Source organism: Nerophis lumbriciformis, linkage group LG09 (assembly GCF_033978685.3).
Source record: "Nerophis lumbriciformis linkage group LG09, RoL_Nlum_v2.1, whole genome shotgun sequence".
NCBI lineage: Eukaryota > Metazoa > Chordata > Actinopteri > Syngnathiformes > Syngnathidae > Nerophis > Nerophis lumbriciformis.
Genome location: NC_084556.2, coordinates 40,586,258 through 40,609,703, shown reverse-complemented (window position 1 = coordinate 40,609,703; position 23,446 = coordinate 40,586,258). Strand labels below are relative to the sequence as shown.

Sequence of the window (23,446 nt, the reverse complement as noted above, 5' to 3'; positions counted from 1 at the left end):
ATGTGACTGACATGTGTAGCTCAGTGCACTTGACGACTACCACTGGACAAAAGTATTGGGACACTTATGACTACCACTGGACAAAAGTATTGGGACACTTAGGACGAAAACTGGACAAAAGTATTGGGACACTTGGGACTACAACTTGACAAAAGTATTGGGACACTTAGGACTACCACTGAACAAAAGTATTGGGACACTTACACTGGACAAAAGTATTGGGACGCTTAGGACTAACACTGGACAAAAGTATTGGGACACTTATGACTACCACTGGACAAAAGTATTGGGACACTTAGGACGAAAACTGGACAAAAGTATTGGGACACTTGGGACTACAACTTGACAAAAGTATTGGGACACTTAGGACTACCACTGAACAAAAGTATTGGGACACTTACACTGGACAAAAGTATTGGGACGCTTAGGACTAACACTGGACAAAAGTATTGGGACACTTAGGACTAGAACTGGACAAAAGTATTGGGACACTTAGGACTAAAACTGCACAAAAGTATTGGGACACTTACGCCTAAAACTTGACAAAAGTATTGGGACACTTAGGACTACAACTTGACATAAGTATTGGGACACTCGGACTACCACTGGACAAAAGTATTGGGACACTTACACTGGACAAAAGTATTGGGACACTTAGGACTAAAACTGGACAAAAGTATTGGGACACTTAGGACTAAAACTGGAAAAACGTATTGGTGACTTGACTATAAAAGCCGTGGGACAGGGAGGTTTAAATGAGGGTTGCATTAGAGCTTACGGTATGTGCACGTGTGTTACTGTGCCCCTTTTTTGAGTGTAGATAATACAATTGTGTTATTTAGGACACTTCAAATTGCTATAATTTTTTTTTTCTGTGCTACTAAATTTTGTTCATTTAGTAGCACCGGTGCTCCCAGTGAAAAGGCTAAGCATACAGCCCTGCTTAAGGGGTCTTGTAAGAATTGCTTTTGGTCAAGCAGTTTATGTTTAGCAGGATTTATCGGGTGGCGCCGTATTGAATTTACAAACAGCGGTCGTGTCCTCAACTGCTGTGTGTGTAAGTGAGCTCGCCGGTTGTCTGTGCGGCAGCGAGGGGCTGCAAATGTCGTGATAGGAAACTGCTAAGGGATCGCCGCTCCTTTTTTTAAACGACTTTGACCTTGACACCCCCCCGGCCCCTTAAACAGTGAAAGTACACATCTGCCAAGCTGGTGTCTCACACACACACACACACACATATACACACACAAGGACACCCTGCATTGTCACTTTGTATTAATGGCCATTAATGCTTATATGAACAACAGCTGTTGTATCAAATGCAAAAAGCCGTGCTGACATAAGTGACCCTGACTTGAAAGACTTGATGAAGGTCATTGAGAAACTCAGACCTTGAGATCAGAATAACAAAAACATAGTGTATGGTGCAGGAAGGTCACCGGAAACTGAAGCCTTGGCATATGTTGATAACCTAATACCTACTGAGTTTGTTTATATGTAGAAGAGAAGATAGACATCCAAAAATTAGATGAAGAGTCTGCTCGTCCTTTAACATGAACCTGAAAAAAATACTTAAAAGTTGCTTTTCTCCTGTTGGCTAAGATTGTAAAAAAAAAAAAAAAATGGCTAATCACTACTGAAACCAGAGAGCACCATGTTGGTGCGGGGAAGGAGATAGAAACCCGGCTCTTTGCATGGCGGACATGTTAACAGATGTGTAAGGTCATTGTCAACGTTCTACCTGAGAGAGATAATGTAACAGTAATACACACATCACGCTGTCTGACAGAGGAAAGGAGTAAATATGCTTCCGGCACTCCTATAGAGGACAGCTCTTCTATATTAAAGGTCATTTATTTGTTAACTGAGCTTTGTCACCAAAGAGCTTTTTTTTCTGACTCTTGCTTTAATTTTCTTGCAGGCTCCCTGATTCTTTCTGTCTCTACATGTCTTTCCCCAAGGTCCACATTTTTTTTTGAAGAGTTATTTATACACTTTGAGAAGGACTGGATGTAGCAGTTATAGTGCAGTGTGTCCAATGGTCTCACGTCGTCTTGCTTTTGATGTTTTTAGACGGAAATATAAACAAATGTGGCAAGAATTCCTAATGCTAAATTCCGGGAAAGAGATGAAGAACATTTCCTCTGTTTTAAACAAGGCATGGATTTTAGTATATAAGTTACTTTACATGAATGGAAAATAAACTTTTCTACAGGTGAGGACTAGGTGAAAAGAGTACCAATAAATACAATTTTTTTATATTAAAAATGTTATTTTAACTTAAAAAAAACACTCTTTTTTTGTCAGGTTTTTTTTTTTGCAGAAATGTTTGGGATTTTAAAACAACATTTTGTAAAAAAAATGTGCGGTTTATTTACAAAAAGGTGTGGAGTTTTTTATCCTGATTTGTATTTTCTCAGATTTTTTTTTTTTTCCCCAAAACATGGTTTGTACAAACTTTTTTTTTAATTTTATTTAATTTGGCAAAATAATATAGGTTATTTTCACAAAAAATTGCATGATTTTTTTTTTTCTTTTAAGTTTTTCCTCATAAAACGTGCAGCTATTTTCAGACAAAATAATGTTTTGTTTTTTCCAGACTTTGGTAAAAAAAATGTTCACTTTTTTAATCAAAACTTGAATTTTTCACAAAGAAAATTATTTTGTTTTCTAGACTTAATTCTTAGAAAATCTATTTGATACACCAAGACATGCTGTATTGCATACACCATTTATTAATACAACATTAAATTAACATTTAAAATATAACACATTTGCAAGTGCCTGTCAAAGAGAAAGATGGTGCTCTAACATCAAGGGAAGTTTTTACAGTCCATATCAGTGTTTCTTAACCATAGAGGGCCACCCAAAATATTCGTTCCTCAACAGTGGTTCTTAGTTGTAATACACTTTTCCACCACTTGTGGCAGTATGGACAATATCAAACAAACAGAATAAGTCTGGAGCCAAAGTCATAGAGAAGTTTTTTAAAAGCAAAAAATTATGACTAAAGTGTTGAAGCTGTATTTTCATTTGAACTTCCGTTTTATTGGCAGTTTCGCCAAGAAATACATTCATTATTAAGTTAGTTTATTTATTTTTAGCACAACATAACTGAATGCGGGGCAGCACGGTGGAAGAGGGGTTAGTGCATCTGCCTCACAATACGAAGGTCCTGAGTAGTCTTGGGTTCAATCCCGGGCTCGGGATCTTTCTGTGTGGAGTTGGCTTCCTCCCACTTCCAAAGACATGCACCTGGGGATAGGTTGATTGGCAACACTAAATTGGCCCTAGTGTGTGGATGTGAGTGTGAATGTTGTCTGTCTATCTGTGTTGGCCCTGCGATGAGGTGGCGACTTGTCCAGGGTGTACCCCGCCTTCCGCCCGATTGTAGCTGAGATAGGCTCCAGCGCCCCCCGCGACCCCAAAAGGGAATAAGCGGTAGGAAATGGATGAATGGATGGAAGTTCACAAGTTTTTTTTATCAACTCTGACCTCTTTTGTTCAAAAGGCGGTACTGTTATTGGCTATAATCCCGTATTTATCCTTCCATCCATTTTCTACCGCTTGTCCCTTTATGGGTGGCAGGGGGGCTGGAGCTTATCCCGGTTGCACTCAGGCGAAAGGCAAGGTGCACCCTGGACAAGTCCCCCCCACCTGATCGCAGGGCCAACACAGATAATATCCTGTTTAGATATGATCCATACAGCATCGTATTAATCAATTTCAACTTACATTTTCTACAACTTCAAGGTTTTTGTGGTTAAGGCAGAAAACAAAGAATAGATGCTGGATAACTTCAACTTAAATCATAGTACAGTTTGTTTACCTGCAGGCCTAAATCCACATAAAACTGCTTCCAGTTAAACTTGATGCGTCACATGGATTTGTACAAAATATGTTCCATCTTCAGTGTAATAAAAACAAAACTTTTATTGTTTCACTAAAAAAATAAACAGTAGATTTAAAAAAAAAAAGAAAAAGATTGGTGTGTGTGTGTGTGTGCGTGTGTGTGTGTGTGTGTGTGTTGGTTTAAAATTAAAAAATAAATGATACATTGATTTCTAGGCCTAGAACACCTTAATTGTGTAACTGGGCATTTCATTAGAATGATGGAAAAAGGTATTCCAACTAGGGATGTCCGATAATGGCTTTTTGCCGATATACGATATTCCAATATTGTCCATCTCTTTAATTACCGATACTGATATCAACCGATACCGATATCAACAGATATATGCAGTCGTGGAATTAACACATTATTATGCCTAATTTGGACAACCAGGTATGGTGAAGATAAGGTACTTTAAAAAAAAATAATAATAATAAGATAAATAAATTAAAAACATTTTCTTGAATAAAAAAACTTGTCCAGGGTGTACCCCGCCTTCCGCCCGATTGTAGCTGAGATAGGCTCCAGCGCCCCCCGCGACCCCAAAGGGAATAAGCGGTAGAAAATGGATGGATGGAAAAAAGAAAGTAAAACAATATAAAAACAGAAACTAGTAATTAATGAAAATGAGTCAAATTAACTGTTAAAGGTTAGTACTATTAGTGGACCAGCAGCACGCACAATCATGTGTGCTTACGGACTGTATCTCTTGCAGACTGTATTGATATATATTGATATATAATGTAGGAACCAGAATATTAATAACAGAAAGAAACAACCCTTTTGTGCGAATGAGTGTGAATGAGTGTAAATGGGGAGGGAGGTTTTTTGGGTTGGTGCACTATTTTTAAGTGTATCTTGTGTTTTTTATGTTGATTTAATAAAAAAAACCAAAAAAAAACCGATACAGATAATTTAAAAAAAACGATACCGATAATTTCCGATATTACACTTTAACGCATTTATCGGCCGATAATATCAGGTCAACGGTTTTTTACAAGTTAGAATGCCAAAAAAATCCTTGTTTTCTTGTCTTTCATAATGGTGAATTGTGAACAATAAGAAAAATCCCAAAAAAGTGACGTCCCCCTTAAAGGAGGAGAGGACAGAAAACAGACAATATGTAAAATGTATAAGAAAACGTTGCCACAACATGTTTATAACGTCTTGCTGTTTTTGTTATTTTCTGGGACGGTCTCTCATCTATTATTTAACTGCTCACTGTGTCAGTGTTCCCAATACCATCAACACGAGCTGAAATGTTTCGTCACCTCATTGAATTGAACTTTCAGCAGGCTGTAAAGGGTCAACACGCTCAGTTGTCAGTGATGCACAAAGCTTGTGTATTGGACGTGTAAGCTCTCACTCCTATCTATTTTTGTTGGCCAGACTGTTTCACATGTTTGTTGTTATAGAAGAAAAAAGTTGTTTATTAAACTTAATCTACATTGGCTAAACTGATGTTGAAAATTAAACACCTTTTTTTTTACATTAATATTGTTTTTTTTACTCTAAGAAAGTTATTACTTTAAAAAGCAGTTTATGTTATATAGTATTTTGTGAATGTAATGTAGTGTATAGTTAATTATTTTATGACATTTCTGTTCAAACTGTTAATGGGTCTGTCCAGTTACAATACAGTATATGTCCCCCAATGTTAAACTCATTTTTACGCCCTTGGGCGTTTGCACAACACGCTGCTCTGCTTGTCTCCTTGGAGGAGCACTAGCAGACTAACGGCTGAAATATGCATATGAATCCAGGGAGAGCGGAAATATAATTGTGCATTCAAGGACTCTTTCAGTCGTTGGACTAAACAACAATATTTTTGTATTTTGGCATTTATTATACATGTTTCACAATACAAATGATCAAATATATGGTTAGGTCAGGCAGGAGTGTCCAATTGATAATCCATAGACCATCCATTAAACTTAGATTCAGACTTAGACTAACTTTATTGAGCCACAAGGGAAATTGTTCCACACAGTCGCTCGGTTACAAAGGATGGAAAGGATAATACAGGTATAAAGTACACAAAAAATGTACCATAGTAGCAATATAAACTATAACATATATGTAATATTTACATATTGCATATACACTATATAATATATACTGATATATTATATTATCATTTAAACATGGCTGTCTCTTTCATGGCACGGAAAAAAAGCATAACAAATGGAAAAATAGAGTTGAAGGTGTCATGTAATGAGAAAAAGCTGGCATGTTGATACTAATAATAAACAAAAACACAAATATAGTGTATGTGTATTTAACCTTTTTATTAGACTGTTTAATTACAAATTATTAAACATTAAAAATTAACCCTCCCCCCATCTCTCTTTTACCTAACAACGTATAATCGTGATATCAGTATTGACAAACAATAATCTTGATTATTATTCTTTTGACCATAATCGTGCCGCCCTAATTGATACATTGTTCTTTAATCAAATGTTACCTTTTTTAAGAGTTGTAAAAATAACTAAGAAGATTGTTTCTTCTGTGCTACTCAGATTGAATTAAGTACTGATCAATTTAAATCCAGGTTGTAATCCCAGCTCATTTTCAACGTGGGATTAAAAGGACAACCTTCTTGACCTTTACGGTCATGACGACCTTTAGCTACAGGGGAGGATTTGAACCTGATTAAAAGTTCACGTCTTGTTGTCTTTGGCCCTTACTGGTTCTCCGTTAGCTATTTCGACTGGTGACTGCACTTAGTCCCGTTGTGTGACCCACTATGTTAGTCTGCTAAAGGTGACGACTGCATGGGGGAAGGACACACACCGCTGCTGAGCCGAGGCGGAAACTCTGTATTAATTAACCTTTATGGGAGGCGGCCATGTCTGTCAGAGGCGTATCCATGGGAACCATGCTGACAGGGCTGAAGGTCTCCCAGGGCAGCGCCGCGGACACCGCCATGGTAACTGGCAAAGTGCTCATCTCCAGTGCCACTGGTTTACTGACAGCACACCTAATCCTTAAAATGCCACCAACCTTCAAACTCGCCCAAAATTATCCACTAAACATTTATTTATTTTTGTTAATTTTTTTGTCCTGTCCAGCGAGTCAGGCAAATCATATTGTTGATGTAGAAGCCCATATTTGCTGTACAGATTTACTTCACAAAAGAGAAGTGTGGGATACTTCTCTTGTTGACTTACTTGCATTTGACTTTATTAAATGGATGTATATACATTTTTGGCGCAGGAGGGGGTAGAAAGAGGAAAAAAAGGAAGACAGAAGGGGAAATTGCAGGTACAAGAGGGTGATAAGACAGAGACAATAACAACAGAGCAACATCAGCAAATAGGATATGTACAAACACCCTGGACAAGTCGCCACCTCATCACAGGGCCAACACAGATAGACAGACAGCATTCACACCCACATTCACACACTAGGGCCAATTTAGTGTTGCCAATCAACCTATCCCCAGGTGCATGTCTTTGGAGGTGGGAGGAAGCCGGAGTAAACTCCACACAGAAAGATCCCGAGCGCAGGATCGAACCCAGGACCTTCGTATTGTGAGGCAGACGCACTAACCCCTCTCTTCCGCCGTGCTGCCCGAAAGCAGAGATGCAGTTAGTGAAATAAATATTAATAACACAGAAATGACAATGAATAATATTATACTACAAAAGGAGCAATACCAATACCAGTAGCAATAGCACTATTGATAATGAATAATATCAATATTTACCTCTAATTATCACTAAACAACATTTAAACGGGGCAGCACGGTGGAAACAGGGGTTAGTGCGTCTGGCTCACAATACGAAGATCCTGAGTAGTCGTGAGTTCAATCCCGGCCTCTGGATCTTTCTGTGTGGAGTTTGCATGTTCTCCCCGTGACTGCGTGGGTTCCCTCCGGGTACTCCGGCTTCCTCCCACCTCCAAAGACATGCACCTGGGGATAGGTTGATTGGCAACACTAAATTGGCCCTAGTGTGTGAATGTGAGTGTGAATGTTGTCTGTCTATCTGTGTTGGCCCTGCGATGAGGTGGCGACTTGTCCAGGGTGTACCCCGCCTTCCGCCCGATTGTAGCTGAGATGGGCTCCAGCGCCCCCCGCGACCCCGAAGGGAATAAGCGGTAGAAAATGGATGGATGGATGGAACATTTAAACGTTACTTACTGTAGTGGTACCCAACATGTTAAGCCTACAGATCCCCCCCCATGCCCCCGCTATATAATTGTGTAACATTGAGTGGAGAGCGAGTTAGTGTGATGTAGAAAAAATCCCAAATACAAGCAATCCTGCAGCATGTTGTCATCTAAATGTCCTCCAATAAGGACACATGGTTGGTCTTGTCATCTATTTTAGTTAAAGCATTTACAAAAGCTACTAGGAGCTAGCAGCTACACAACAGCTGAGCACATGATAGCGCACAAGCTAGACATACATAATAAATATCCTAGACCAGTGGTTCTCAACCTTTTTTCAGTGATGTAACCCCTGTGATCATTTTTTTAATTCAAGTACCCCCTAATCAGAGCAAAGCATTTTGGGTTGAAAAAAAGAGATAAAGAAGTAAAATACAGCACTATGTCATCAGTTTCTGATTTATTAAATTGTATAAGAAAATATTGCTCATTTGTTGTGGTCTTTCTTGAACTATTTGGAAAAAAAGATTAAAAATAACTAAAAACTTGTTGAAAAATAAACAAGTGATTCAATTATAAATAAAGATTTCTACACATAGAAGTAATCATCAACTTAAAGTGCCCTCTTTGGGGATTGTAATAGAGATCCATCTGGATTCATGAACTTCATTCTAAACATTTCTTCACAAAAAAATAAATCTTTAACATCAATATTTATGGAACATGTCCACAAAAAATCTAGCTGTCAACACTGGATATTGCATTGTTGCATTTCTTTTCACAGTTCTTTTTGACAGCCATTTAAAAAAAAAATCTCACGTACCCCTTGGCATACCTTCAAGTACCCCCAGGGGTACGCGTACCCCCATTTGAGAACCACTGTCCTAGACAATACTGCAGTCTAAAACAGCACATTTGTCAATACACATTATTAGGACTCTTAAACGATTCAAATATTTCAAAATGTATCGCTTTTTGTCCATTGTAAACTCATAATTGTCTGTCCATCGGTGTTGGCCCTGCGATGAGTTGGCGACTTGTCCAGGGTGTACTTCCGGCCCACCACGACTCTATAATTATATAATTATAATATAAATGCTAAAAACTGCAGGGCCAAGAACCGTACCCTGTGGATTTCCGCATGTCACCTTATCATACACCGAGGTCACATAGTTATGGGATACACAGTGCATCCTTTCAGTGAGATAGCTTTTTCTTGGTTTAACTCCTATGTCTGACATAGGAGTTAAACGTGATTTGATGCTTTCTAATAGAATGTTATGATCAATGGTACCGAAAGCAGCGCTGAGATCAAGTAGCAGCAACACGGATGACACATCAGCTTCCATAGTTCACAAGTCATTAGTTACTTTTGAGGGCTGTCTCAGTTGAGGAATTTTCCCTGAAACCTGAATGAAAGGGTTCACAGAGATTGTTAAACACTTAAGTTTTCATTTAGCCGCTGTGCAAAAGGTTTTTTTTGAGGATTTTAGAAATAAACAGGAGGTGCAACACCAGCCAGTAGTTTACAGCCGGAGTCAGAATTGAGGTTAGGTATTTTAAGCAGTGGATAATTAAATGCTGTTTTGAATGCTAAGGGAACAGTACCGGTGGAGTGATAAGTTAATAATATTTAGCACCAATGTGGATAGGTTGATTGGCAACACTAAATTGGCCCGAATGTGTGAATGTGAGTGTGAATTTTGTCAATCTATCTGTGTTGGCCCTGTGATGAATTGGCGACTAGTCCAGCTGGGATAGGCTCCAGCACCTCCATGACTTTGAGAGGGACAAGCGGTAGAAAATGGATGGATGAGGGTCCTAATACACAATAAATTTAAAACTGCATCTATAATCCAGTTTATAATGAATTAGTAACGCCTGAATTGTAATCTAATCGTGAGGTGCCCAAAGATTCCCATTCCTAGTGTGAACCATGCAGTTGTCCAGATCATACCGTCTACTTTAAACATTTATTTGCATATACATACTACATATGTACCGTATTTTTCGGACTATATGTCGCAGTTTTTTTCATAGTTTGCCCGGGGGTGTGACTTATACTCAGGAGCGACTTATGTGTGAAGTTATTAACACATTACCGTAAAATATCAAATAATATTATTTAGCCATTCACGTAAGAGACTAGACGTATAAGATTTCATGGGATTTAGCGATTAGGAGTGACAGATTGTTTGGTAAACGTATAGCATGTTCTATATGTTATAGTTATTTGAATGACTCTTACCATAATATGTTACGTTAACATACCAGGCACGTTCTCAGTTGGTTATTTATGCCTCATATAACGTACACTTATTCAGCCTGTTGTTCACTATTCTTTATTTATTTTAAATTGCCTTTCAAATGTCTATTCTTGGTGTTGGGTTTTATCAAATAAATTTCCCCCAAAAATGCGACTTATACTCCAGTGCGACATATATATGTGTTTTTCCTTCTTTATTATGCATTTTCGGCCGGTGCGACTTATACTCCGGAGTGACTTATACTCCGAAAAATACGGTACATACTAGGGTTGTCCCAATACCAATATTTTGGTACCGGTACCAAAAATTTATTTCGATACTTTTCTAAGGAAATGAGACCACACAAAATGGCATTATTGCCTTTATTCTTACAAAAAGTCTTATATGTTTCTTATTGCAATCGAAGAACAATGTTGGCCTTAAATAAAATAGTGAACATGTTAGACAACTTCTCTTTTAGTAGTAAGTAAGCAAACAAAGGCGCCTAATTTGCCTGCTGACGTATGCAGTAATATATTGTGTCATTTTCCATTCAAATAGTTGGCCAAAATTATGAGGACAAGCTGTAAAAATGTATTATTAATCTACTTGTTCATTTACTGTTAGAACATTTAACATGTTCTATCTACACTTCTGTTTAAATGTAATAATCACTTATTATTCTGTTTGTTGGTACTTTACATTAGTTTTGGATGATACCACAAATGTAGGTATCAATCTGTTACCAAGTAGTTGCAGGATCATACATTGGTCATATGCAAAGTCCTCATATGTCAAGGGACGTATTTCCTGTGTTTCTAAACATAATATATATATATATATTTTTTTTTTAAAGGAAAATATAATTTTCAAACATTAAAAAAATATAGATGTAATCATTGTAGTATTGACTAGATACGCTCTTGTACTTGGTATCATTACAGTGGATGTCAGGTGTAGATCCAGCCATTTGTTTACATTGAGAAGCGTTAGCGGTGAGCTATTGTGTGCTCCCTACGGTGTGTCGTGAACAGTGTTGGGACTAACGCGTTACAAAGTAACGCATTAGTCCCAACACGCCGTTAGTTTCGGCGGTAACTAGTAATCTAACGCGTTATTTTTTATATTCAGTAACTCAGTTACCGTTACTACATTATGTGTTACTGCGTTATTTTACGTTATTTTTTATGTAGTATCGGCTAGAAACTGAGGATCTGATCGTGTTTTATGGCAGCGAAGCAATGACATGCTTCTGATTCTTCCTCTGTGTGTGTGTGTCTGGCTGTGGGGAGGGGAGGGGAGGGGAGGGGAGGGGGGTGCGCAATACAACGTAAACCGTTGGCCAACAAAAAAGTAACCACAGAACACTATACGACTATACGGTATAGTGTTCTGTGGTTACTTTTTGGTTGGCCAAGCGGACGTGACGACAGGCTGTCCTCACTCAGATCCGCACGGACCGGGAGGGGGCGTGCCTTAAGTCCGGCTGGAATTCGGGAGAAATTTGGGAGAATGGTTGTCCCGGGGAGAGGCACTGAAATTCGGGAGGGTTGGCAAGTATGAGATATTCTCACTTCTTTTCTTTTGTCGAGCACAAAGAAAATAACATTTTAGTTAAATGTAAGTTGTGTCTTGGATCAAAGATCCCGTCTACTGCCCAAAACAACAATTCAAATCTGCCTGGTTAGGCTCTGTGTATGTCACGTGTGCCTTCCTTAGGTGAAGCCAGCTTTACAGCTATGTTGTTGATTGATTGATTGATTGAAACTTTTATTAGTAGGTTGCACAGTACAGTACATATTCCGTACAATTGACCACTAAATGGTAACACCCCAATAAGTTTTTCAACTTGCTTAAGTCGGGGTCCACTGATTCATGATACAGATATATACTATCAGATATATACTAACATCATAATACAGTCATCACACAAGATAATCATCAGGGTATATACATTGAATTATTTACAATCCGGGGTGTGGGATATGGAGGACGGGGTTTGGTTGGTATCAACACTTCTGTCATCAACAATCAGCATCAACAATTGCATCATCAGAGAAATGGACATTGAAACAGTGTAGGACTGACTTGGTAGGATATGTATAGCAAGTAGTGGACACAGAGAGAGAGATCAGAAAGTATAAGAAAAAATGTCTACATTTGATTATTTACAATCTGAAGAGGTATTATGTGGAAGGGAGGGTGTTAGTTTAGGGTTGTAGTTGCCTGGAGATGTTCTTTTAGTGCGGTTTTGAAGGAGGATAGAGATGCCCTTTATTTTACACCTGTTGGGAGTGGATTCCATATTGAAGTGGCATAGAAAGAGAATGAGTTAAGACCTTTATTAGTTTGGAATCTGGGTTTAACGTGGTTAGTGTTAGTGTTAGTGTTATTATGCTGTTTGTTACTTATGTATGTTATGTTGCAGCTATTTAAAATAGTTTTGTCAATTTGTTCTGGCCTGAAATAAATTGGCCCTTTGAAACATATCTTTGTCTTTATGTGTTGTATGTAGACCACATTGCTTAGCAGAGTTCAGTGATGCAAATGCATGTCAAGTTGATCAACAGATTGTATTATTCTCCTGTGCAATAACAGTACTGAAATGAAGGCTAAAAGGGCATTAATGGGAGCTTTAAAAACAAAAAGTAGAAGAAGTAACTAAATAGTTACTTTTCAAAGTAACTCATTACTTTTTGGTGTAAGTAACTGAGTTAGTAACTGAGTTACTTTTGAAATAAAGTAACTAGTAACTAACTAGTTACTGGTTTTCAGTAACTAACCCAACACTGGTCGTGAAACATGTTTAGCTATTCCTCATCCTGCAGGGATGATACTTGTAAAAGACTTACTTTATTTGTCGCCATGGAGGCAAGGATTAGTGATTTAGAAGTAGCTGAAATACTGCCGACTGCGGATGGACGTTAGCTAGTTAGCCATGTTTTAAAGCACTTCTTGTAGAGCGGCGTTTCAGTGTTATAGCGTCACCTTTATCGTTTGTTTTTAAGACAAAATGCGTCCATTCTCCCCTTTCTGTCGACGCACTGTGTCTGCTTGTAAGTACCCCGTAATTGTGCGCTGCCGAACATGCTCCTCTCCTCGTAAAACCAGCAATGTCACGACGTGACGACGGCACGCTGTCATGCCCTTTAAAACAATTTAAAAAAAGGGAAACTCTACTTTACTAGTAACAGTATACCGTGCAACCCTAGTACATATAGTATATATTTTCATACTACTTTCGTGTGTGTCTTCGACATTAGGCAGGTGGATGCTTCCTGCATTGTGCAGTACGAGGATTGCATCGTGTGAGATGATACTCAAGTGCATGGGGAGCAGCGGGTGCTGAGAGGGATAATCCATTGGAATGACAAGCTGCATAAAAAAATATTCACAGCTCTCACAAGGCCCTTCTTTCATGAAATAAATTGCTCAGTCTAAAGACCTGAATGTTTTAGGGGAGTGGGCTTGAATTTTCAATTTGGATCCAATCAGGCTTCGTGTCCATGTGTCGTGTGTTCGGCGACTGCAAAAAGAGAGACAAGTGTGCAGTCAATGTGAAATGTTGCTAAGTAACAGCAATGGCAGACAAGGTGATGAAATGAATGTGATGTAAATCCCTGCTCCTAACACAGTATGCTCGTTTCTCTTTCTCCCCCCAATCCCCTCTCCCCTTCCTATAGGTCCCCCATGGAAGAAGTGCAAAGCTGTGATTGGCCACCGACGAAGCATATCCACAGTGATGGAATTTGTTCACATCTTTAAAAGGATAACCCTCTGACTGACACATTCACAATGTTTAAAGGATTACGTTACCTGGATTTCCTCCAACCATGGTTGGGTTTTCACCTTGGCCTTGACTGTGTCCACCACACTTTTTGGTATTGAGGAAGTGTACGCCGCTGTCAACCAGATGACCTAGTGGATATTTGTTTCTGTGTAGCACTACTGAACCATACGAGGCGATCCTAGTATTGAACATGACTCATGGGGAGGAGCCTGGCCCTGAAACACACAAGGATTCAGCTGTTTTAACTTACCTGGAAGGTTTACTGATGCATCCAGTGGTGGCCGGGCCTGGGGCCACAGCGAGCAGGAGGTCTGAGGCTGCTCATAGCAATCAAGATCAGGGTGACAAGGCGGGGGCACACTTTCAACTACCTACATATAACCCAACAGCTCCCAGGGCTGGAACCAATGGACCAGCCATAGGTGCTTCACAGCACTTGAAGAAAGCCCGCCTCCTGCGCTCAGGGGCCTGGAATGATCCAGGGAACCAGCGTTTGAGTTCACCTCCAGTGGAGCTCAATGGCCAAGTGGGAGGCCTGCAAAATGGTTCACGAGAGGGTTCTCCTCATGGCGGGGAGAGTACTCTTTTGGCTTCCCTGCTTCAGTCGTTCAGCTCACGGCTTCAGAACGTGGCAATGTCTCAGCACGCTAACAAGCCACCGAGCGAGTGCTCTTCTCCATCCAGTGCACCCCCCGCAGACAAAGAGCCGCTCCCTGTGTATGGAACAGCTTCAAGCCGCTTGAAGGGCTTAATAAGAACGAACAAACTTCAAAATCACAGCAAAACCCCTTACAGTCGTCGTGGAAACAGTCATGACAGGCCACCAGAATCACCCCGGGCAGCACACAGCGCCACACCCCCCTCTGCAACTACAGCTTCTGAGTCGGTGTCCTGTGCAGAGCGCTTGAAGGCTGTCGCCAACATGGTGAAAATACGTTCCAGCCCCGCCCCTTCGCCCAAGCCCAGTGTTGCCTGCAGTCAGCTTGCCCTCCTGTTGTCCAGTGAAGCTCATCTCCAGCAGTACTCACGAGAGCATGCGCTCAAAGCTCAGCTTTCAGGAAGATCTGCCAGCGAGAGACTGGCAGCAATGGCAAACCAGCAACACGGCGTCGAGAAAATGTCTGGGGGGACTCTGTCAGGAACCTCCGAGACACTAAGCTCTTCAACAACCCAAAATGTATTGACAACCACAAACACGCTAACAACAACACTCCCTCGGACAGTCATGTCCAGTCCCCAGAGCCCCCCTTTGCTCTGTGAGCGCACTCAAAGCTCGCCGCCCACTGCCCTACGAGCTATGAGCCAAGTCCACAACCAACCCCCCAGGGAAAAGCGAGGCTTTGACTCAAGACCAACTCGCCCTCCCCAAACATGCAGCAGTTTGCTGTTGCTGCTCCTCAACAATCACAACAACCAGAAACAGCTTACAAAAAATGGACACCTGGAGGACAGCTACGGTGTTCTGCCGGCAAGCGGTTCCTCCTCCGTTACATCAGATAGTGAATGTTCCACTCACGAGAAGACTCTGACCAAGGACAGCAGCGACGCAGAGAGTTCTTACTCCAGCTGCTCTCCCATTGACCTCTCCATGAGAAGCCGGCCCAAAAAACAAGACGCAGGGCAAAATCCTTCCACCTCTTGTTCCTCCTTTTCTTCCTTTACCACAAACATTTCCTCTTGTCATTCTTCTCATGCTCCACCAACCAACATGGTCTTTTCACCACTGCCCACTGTTGTCTCGTCTGCCTCCAATCCATTTTCTTCCTCCTCATCTGTCTCTACTTCCTCCTTGGAAAAACTAACAGAATCTTTGATAAAAAAGTGGCAGCCCAACCCATCAGAAACAAACAAAGAACATGAAATTGACGCAGACCTGAAATCCAAGTCCAAGGTCACATTAATGCAGCTTCTTCTTGAGCGCAGGAATAACGATCTCGGTGATAAGACCATAGATAAGGAATTTCCGCTCAATATAAGTATGGCCACCATGTCTCAAAGTCAACCTAAAGGAATTGTGCCCTCGGAGGAGTCCAGGACAAAAAGCCCAGTAAATAAGCCTGTAGGCCCGGCCCAGGCACCGTACTCTCTCAGTCATATTCCAAGTGGTACGTTATCTCTGTACCCTCCTCCTCAGGTACAGTCAAGCCCTTTGGATTTGTGCAAGTCTAAAGCCTTCCCTGCTGAGAAGGGTAAAGAGCCAGCCTTCAGTGCCAGTAAACTGTTACAAAATCTGGCTCAGTCTGGGATCGCTTCATCCTCCCCACCAATCCCATCTAGCCAAGGGTTGGGCCAGGAGCTTGATAGCAGCAGGCCTTTGGCCTCGCTAGAAAGACCCAATGCTTCAGTCAACAGACCCACTTCTGTGCCACTTTCTGATAGACCCGCAGGAAGCGGCACGCCTTTGAACCGGAACGAGACGTTTCCTCCTTCCTCACAAATAGAGAACCTTTTGGAGAGGCGCACTGTGCTGCAGCTCCTTTTAGGGGCTGGCACAAATACTGCTTCAGCTCGCCGCAAGGACAGGCCGGTCAAGATTGGCAGTAGTGCGGCATTAGAAGGGAGAAGAAATGGCAGCAGCCCTAGCGTCTCAAACATATATGACAGCTCTGACTTGCCTGGTGTTAACGTAAGGGTGAAAACAGAGCCCATGGAGGAAGTGGGTCCGTCCTCGGCTGTGTCGGAGCTATTAATTAACAGAAAGAGACAGAAACAAACTCCCCCGTCTGATGATCAGTCAGACTTTAAAGCAAAACATCGACCGGCGGAAGTTATCGAAAAATACGGTCTACTTAGCCAGTTGCTTAAACAACAGACTGCTACGTACTACAGCAGTGCTGTTATGCAGACAGAGTCGCAACCCAGACAGGTGAGAGAGGAAAAGAGAGAGTATCCAAGCCCCAGCCCTAAAAAGAGACGCCTATGCTCTAATCAGACTGACAGTTTGAACAATACCAGCCCTCCAAGAGCCCTTGAAAGGGGAAACACAAACACGTTTGCCTCTTCTGGTGCACAGGAAGACCCTGACAAGCAGAAGTTTCTAAAAGAAGAGGAGCTTCCTACCAGGAGTCCACCAAAAGACACCTCTCCCCGAGAGAGTCGGGGATTCAATGTGCTCAAACAGCTGCTGCTCTCTGACAACTGCCTGAAGGAGTTGTCCCAGGAGCACCGTGGGGGACCTTCCATCCTGCATGCCAATGGTCGAGGTAACGGCAGCTTCCTTAGTCAACCTGCACCGGACCACAACTTCCTTCACCTGCCTAGCTGGCACCCCCACGGTTCGCTCAACTCAGGGCTTCCAAGTAATGTCAGAACACTGTCTGCCCCTCCTGCCGGTGACAGCCCCCGGGGTCATCACCGAGCACCTTGGCAGGTGACACACAAAAGGGACCCGCCTCTTCTCATCAAACAGGAGCCAGAGAGTCCTGTCCGCTGGAGTAGTCAAGACAACGAGGAGGGCTGCGACTCAAACCCGGACTCTCCTCGGCTGTCACGTTCCAACCCCATCCTTTATTACATGCTGCAGAAAGGCAGCTTGCAGCTAAGGAAGGAGGCAAAGGACCAGGTGGAAGGAACTCAGGCTGCGGTCAAGGTTAAAGACGAGCCGCTCGGTGACATGCATGCCTATGAACAAAGTTTGAGCTCCACACCGCAGTCACCAACGGACAGCCGTGACAAGCACAGTCAGGAGAACCAGAGATTGAGTCACGAGTAGTCGCAGACAAACGTCGTTAGAACGCACACTTTTGACTTGAGCAGGTGTGTCTTTGCTCTACGTCCAATTGAAGTCACTAAAATGCACAAAAAACTGACACATCAGAATCAGACAAGGCTTCAGATTGAAAAGCATGTCCTGTATAACTTCATTTTTTTTTTTTTAACTAAGTCTTCAACTGCAACTTCTGATTTCATGATTAAATATATAAAACTCCAACCATAGCAACATTCAACTAGAACATTTCAAAAGACGGCTGCAGAAATGCTAGCATTCGGTTTATAGTATTTATTTTCACCATCAGGACACGTTCGCCAACAGTTTTGAGTCAAGTCCTAGTCAGCAGGATCTACAGCTTCGGAAACACCCTACCTGGTTGAAGCTTCAAGGTGTAAAATTAAGGTACACATTTGCTGGTGGGGCTTAGAAACTTGTTAAACAACAAAAGTCTATTGGAGAACTGAATATCAAGCACATTTGCCCACTTTGTCCTTAACACAATAATTCTATGGCATGTGGTAAAAATGTCAGTATTGAGTGATTTTATTTTTATTTGCCCACTATTTCTTAACTGTTGTCGTTCCTGGAAACGTTTTGTCTCTTTATTGGTAGAAAAAAAAAATGGAAGTGCATGGTAATGAAGAAAAGACTACGGGTACATCTTTGTTCTGAAAAACATGGATTGTACTTTTTTTTTGTGTTTTTTTTTCCATCTCAAAACTTTCACTTGCTGCTTTTATCCAACGAGTATTGTGATCTTTTACTACATCCGCGTATGATGAATACATTTTCACAATGGTTAAATGTGTAAATAGTACTTTCAGTATGAAAGATGACTATTTTGTAATGTTTAAGCAAAGATATGACCCTAGTTTTTAATGCCCCGATATGTAAATAGGAATTCTATGTGTACTCTTGTACATAAAAAGCAGAGTATGATATTTCTTTTGTTTTGTTTGGATGGTTTGTTGTTTGCATGTGTCTCTGTGGTAAAACGATAATCTATCCTGCACTGTGTTGTGTACTAATGTCTGACTCCTCACTTCTGCCTGTTGCATGCAGACGCATGGGAACTACCTTTGTATCCCTACTGGTGGTGATGGCGGGTGGGGGGTTGTTAAGTCTTAAAAAAAAAAATAGCGTCTTTCTTTTTGACCGCACCGATGGGTTCGTTGAGAATCTGAATGGTCCTGAAGTAAGACTAAAATAAAGACTGTTGAAGCAGTTGATGAAAATGTGTGAAGAATATAAACGTGCGTTGAATATTTGTTTTGTTACTGGTTAACAAAGCTCTGTGAAAGGGCTCGAGTGGGGAAATTGACGTACAATCATAGATCTGCATTGTGCATCCAAGAATTTGTAGCGGCAAATATTTAAAAAATATGTTTGGTTGTTTTGTTTTGTTTTTGTTTGTTTTTGTGTTTTTTGTTTTGTTTTTTTGGGGGGGAGGGTTGTTTTTCATGTGAAGAAAACCTGAAGCATAATTTCATTTTATATGTTTTCATTTTTTGGTGTTCATTTGCACTGATATCTGAAATAAAGTTGTAAAATGCATGACCTAGTAGAATGTCTTCTTCTCTTTCTACGATAAAGTACTATTTATTCCAAATAATGTGTTGTGTGTTCAAAATGAGAACAGTATTATTCTAATCAAAACAAGTACATTCAAATTCTACCATCACATGTTTTTTTTTAGTATTGATGTCTGCTGTTATAACCCGTTCCGAAAGGTCTGCTGAAATTGGCATCAGCCAAAAAATATAGAAGGTATCGATCCGATATAGAGTATAAGATTTTTTTATTTGGTTTGCTGTCATTGTTTTTACATTTTATTTGCAATACAGGGTCACAGTCTGTTCTCTTTATAATATATTTGTTACGTGTACAGAGGGGAAAGACGGCACAGACAGCAGGCACGTCGTTTAGCTCTATATTTACAAACCCCGTTTCCATATGAGTTGGGAAATTGTGTTAGATGTAAATATAAACGGAATACAATGATTTGCAAATCCTTTTTGACCCATATTCAATTGAATGCACTACAAAGACAACATATTTGATGTTCAAACTCAAACATTTTTTTTTTTTGCAAATAATCATTAACTTTAGAATTTGATGCCAGCAACACGTGACAAAGAAGTTGGGAAAGTGGCAATAAATACTAATAAAGTTGAGGAATGCTCATCAAACACTTATTTGGAACATCCCACAGGTGAACAGGCAAATTGGGAACAGGTGGGTGCCATGATTGGGTATAAAAGTAGATTCCATGAAATGCATTCACAAACAAGGATGGGGCGAGGGTCACCACTTTGTCAACAAATGCGTGAGCAAATTGTTGAACAGTTTAAGAAAAACTTTTCTCAACCAGCTATTGCAAAGAATTTAGGGATTTCACCATCTACAGTCTGTAATATCATCAAAGGGTTCAGAGAATCTGGAGAAATCACTGCACGTAAGCAGCTAAGCCCGTCACCTTCGATCCCTCAGGCTGTACTGCATCAACAAGCGACATCAGTGTGTAAAGGATATCACCACATGGGCTCAGGAACACTTCAGAAACCCACTGTCAGTAACTACAGTTGGTTGCTACATCTGTAAGTGCAAGTTAAAACTCTCCTATGCAAGGCGAAAACCGTTTATCAGCAACACCCAGAAATGCCGTCGGCTTCGCTGGGCCTGAGCTCATCTAAGATGGACTGATACAAAGTGGAAAAGTGTTCTGTGGTCTGACGAGTCCACATTTCAAATTGTTTTTGGAAACTGTGGACGTCGTGTCCTCAGGACCAAAGAGGAAAAGAACCATCCGGATTGTTATAGGCGCAAAGTTGAAAAGCCAGCATCTGTGATGGTATGGGGGTGTATTAGTGCCCAAGCCTTTCGTAACTTACACATCTGTGAAGGCACCATTAATGCTGAAAGGTACATACAGGTTTTGGAGCAACATATGTTGCCATCCAAGCAACGTAACCATGGACGCCCCTGCTTATTTCATTAAGACAATGCCAAGCCACGTGTTACATCAACGTGGCTTCATAGTAAAAAAGTGCGAGTACTAGACTGGCCTGCCTGTAGTCCAGGCCTGTCTCCCATTGAAAATGTGTGGCGCATTATGAAGCCTAAAATACCACAACGGAGACCCCCGGACTGTTGAACAACTTAAGCTGTACATCAAGCAAGAATGGGAAAGAATTCCACCTGAGAAGCTTAAAAAATGTGTCTCCTCAGTTCCCAAACGTTTACTGAGTGTTGTTAAAAGGAAAGGCCATGTAACACAGTGGTGAACATGCCCTTTCCCAACTACTTTGGCACGTGTTGCAGCCATGAACTTCTAAGTTAATTATTTGCAAACAAAAAATAAAGTTTATGAGTTTGAACATCAAATATCTTGTCTTTGTAGTGCATTCAACTGAATATGGGTTGAAAAGGATTTGCAAATCATTGTATTCCGTTTATATTTACATCTAACACAATTTCCCAACTCATATGGACACGGGGTTTGTATTATTTAACAATAGTGTGACTAATCCCAAAGGTGTATGGGTGTGACTATGTGTAGCGAGTATCTGTAGTGTGTTACCGGAAGTGTTGAGCGAGGTGCGGAAGTCCAAGAGGGGGCAAGGCAGGCTCGGAGGTCTGTGGGCAGGCGTGAGGTCAAGTGCAGGAGCTAGGCGTTGAAGTCCGTGTCCAGGCGGGAGGTCAAGATCCAAGAGGGGCAGCCAGGGAACCAGAGGGGAACGCGGGGAGACGAGACACAGCTCGTAACGCGGGAACGGGGGAATGCTTCTTGAAGACGACAAGGAGACACGAGACCAATGAACACGGACGGGGAGAAACAGAGAGAGAGAGAGAGAGCATATAGCATAGAGATTTTCGTCTTAATGTACAGGAACAGGTCGTTACGTTCTGGCCCGGAACGCAGGTTTTCACTGGCTTAAGAAGCCCCGAAAGCTCATCAGCAACAGGTGTGTAGATTGCTGATGGAAAGTCTGCAGCCGCAGTGGCTGCGCGCAGGAACGCACTTGGAGGTAGCAGCGCACAGATTAATGCGCACTGGGGTGCGTCTGGGCAATGACAATATTCTTATAAACTTATGCCTGTATATCCTATTGTTTTTAAGTTTGTACATAAGTCATGTGTGCTGCTACCACAGTGTCTTGAATCCTTGAATATAAATGTCCTCCGATAAGCACACAACCTGTATATCCTATTGTTTTTAAGTTTGTACATAAGTCATGTGTGCTGCTACCACAAAGTGTCTTGAATCCTTGAATATAAATGTCCTCCGATAAGCACACAACCTGTATATCCTATTGTTTTTAAGTTTGTACATAAGTCATGTGTGCTGCTACCACAGTGTCTTGAATCCTTGAATATAAATGTCCTCCGATAAGCACACAAGGTTCGTCTAGGAGCTAGCAGCTACACAACAAGGTAAGACATGAGTAAAAAGTCCCTCAAACACTTGCAGTCTAAAACAGCTCATTTGTCAATATTGACAAGTATCAAATAATGATAGTTGCATATTATTTACACATACAAAGTCCAAGGCGGAAGCAGATTAGAAAGTATCCAGTAACGAACGTGTCCACATCATCCAACTTGCTGCGTTGTCATGATCTTAACTTAATTAATTATTGTGACCACTTGGTGTCACCAAAAAAGGGATTTACCACTCCACTTCAACTAAATGACAGCATTAGTCCATTCAAGACAGTTAATAAAACAAAACCCAAAACCAGTGAAGTTGGCACGTTGTGTAAATCGTAAATAAAAACAGAATACAATGATTGGAAAATCATTTTCAACCTATATTCAATTGAATAGACTGCAAAGACAAGATACTTATTTTTTGCAAATATTAGCTCATTTGGAATTTGATGCCTGCAACATGTTTCAAAAAAGCTGGCACAAGTGGCAAAAAGACTGAGAAAGTTGAGGAATGCTCATCAAACACTTATTTGGAACATCCCACAGGTGAACAGGCTCATGGGGAACAGGTGGGTGCCATGATTGGGTATAAAAGTAGATTCCATGAAATGCTCAGTCATTCACAAACAAGGATGGGGCGAGGGTCACCACTTTTGTCAACAAATGCGTGAGCAAATTGTCCAACAGTTTAAGAACAACATTTCTCAACCAGCTATTGCAAGGAATTTAGGGATTTCACCATCTACGGTCCGTAATATCAGCAAAGGGTTCAGAGAATCTGGAGAAATCACTGTACGTAAGCGTAATAAACATTGAATGCCTGTGAACTTCAATCCCTCAGGCGGTACTGCATCAAAAACCAGCATCCGTGTATAAAGGATATTACCACATGGGCTCAAGAACACTTCAGAAAACCAGTTGGTCGCTACATCTCTAAGTGCAAGTTAAAACTCTATTATGCAAAGCGAAAGCCATTTATCAACAACACCCAGAAACACTGCCGGCTTTGCTGGGACCGAGCTCATCTAAAAAAGGACTGATGCAAAGTGGAAAAGTGTTCTGTGGTCTGACGAGTCCACATTTCAAATTGTTTTTGGAAACTGTGGACGTCTTGTCCTCTGGAACAAAGAGGAAAAGAACAATCCGGATTGTTATAGGCGCAAAGTTCAAAAGCCAGCATCTGTGATGGTATGGGGGTGTATTAGTTCTCAAGGCATGGGTAACTTACACATCTGTGAAGGCACCATTAATGCTGAAAG

The 23,446-nt window shown here is 41.0% G+C and overlaps 1 protein-coding gene across 5 annotated transcripts in view; it reads left to right on the top strand.

Moving 5' to 3' along the window:
* nrip1b (nuclear receptor interacting protein 1b) overlaps positions 1 to 19,310 on the top strand; it is a 105,128-nt gene extending 85,818 nt beyond the window's left edge. For all 5 annotated transcript variants that reach the window (XM_061963154.2, XM_061963156.2, XM_061963157.2 and 2 more), the window contains one exon: positions 13,938 to 19,310. In XM_061963154.2, coding sequence (XP_061819138.1) covers positions 14,235 to 17,756 — 3,522 coding nt within the window. In that variant the 5' untranslated portion in view covers positions 13,938 to 14,234 and the 3' untranslated portion in view covers positions 17,757 to 19,310. The remainder of the gene's footprint in view (positions 1 to 13,937) is intronic.
* Positions 19,311 to 23,446: the final 4,136 nt, after the last annotated feature.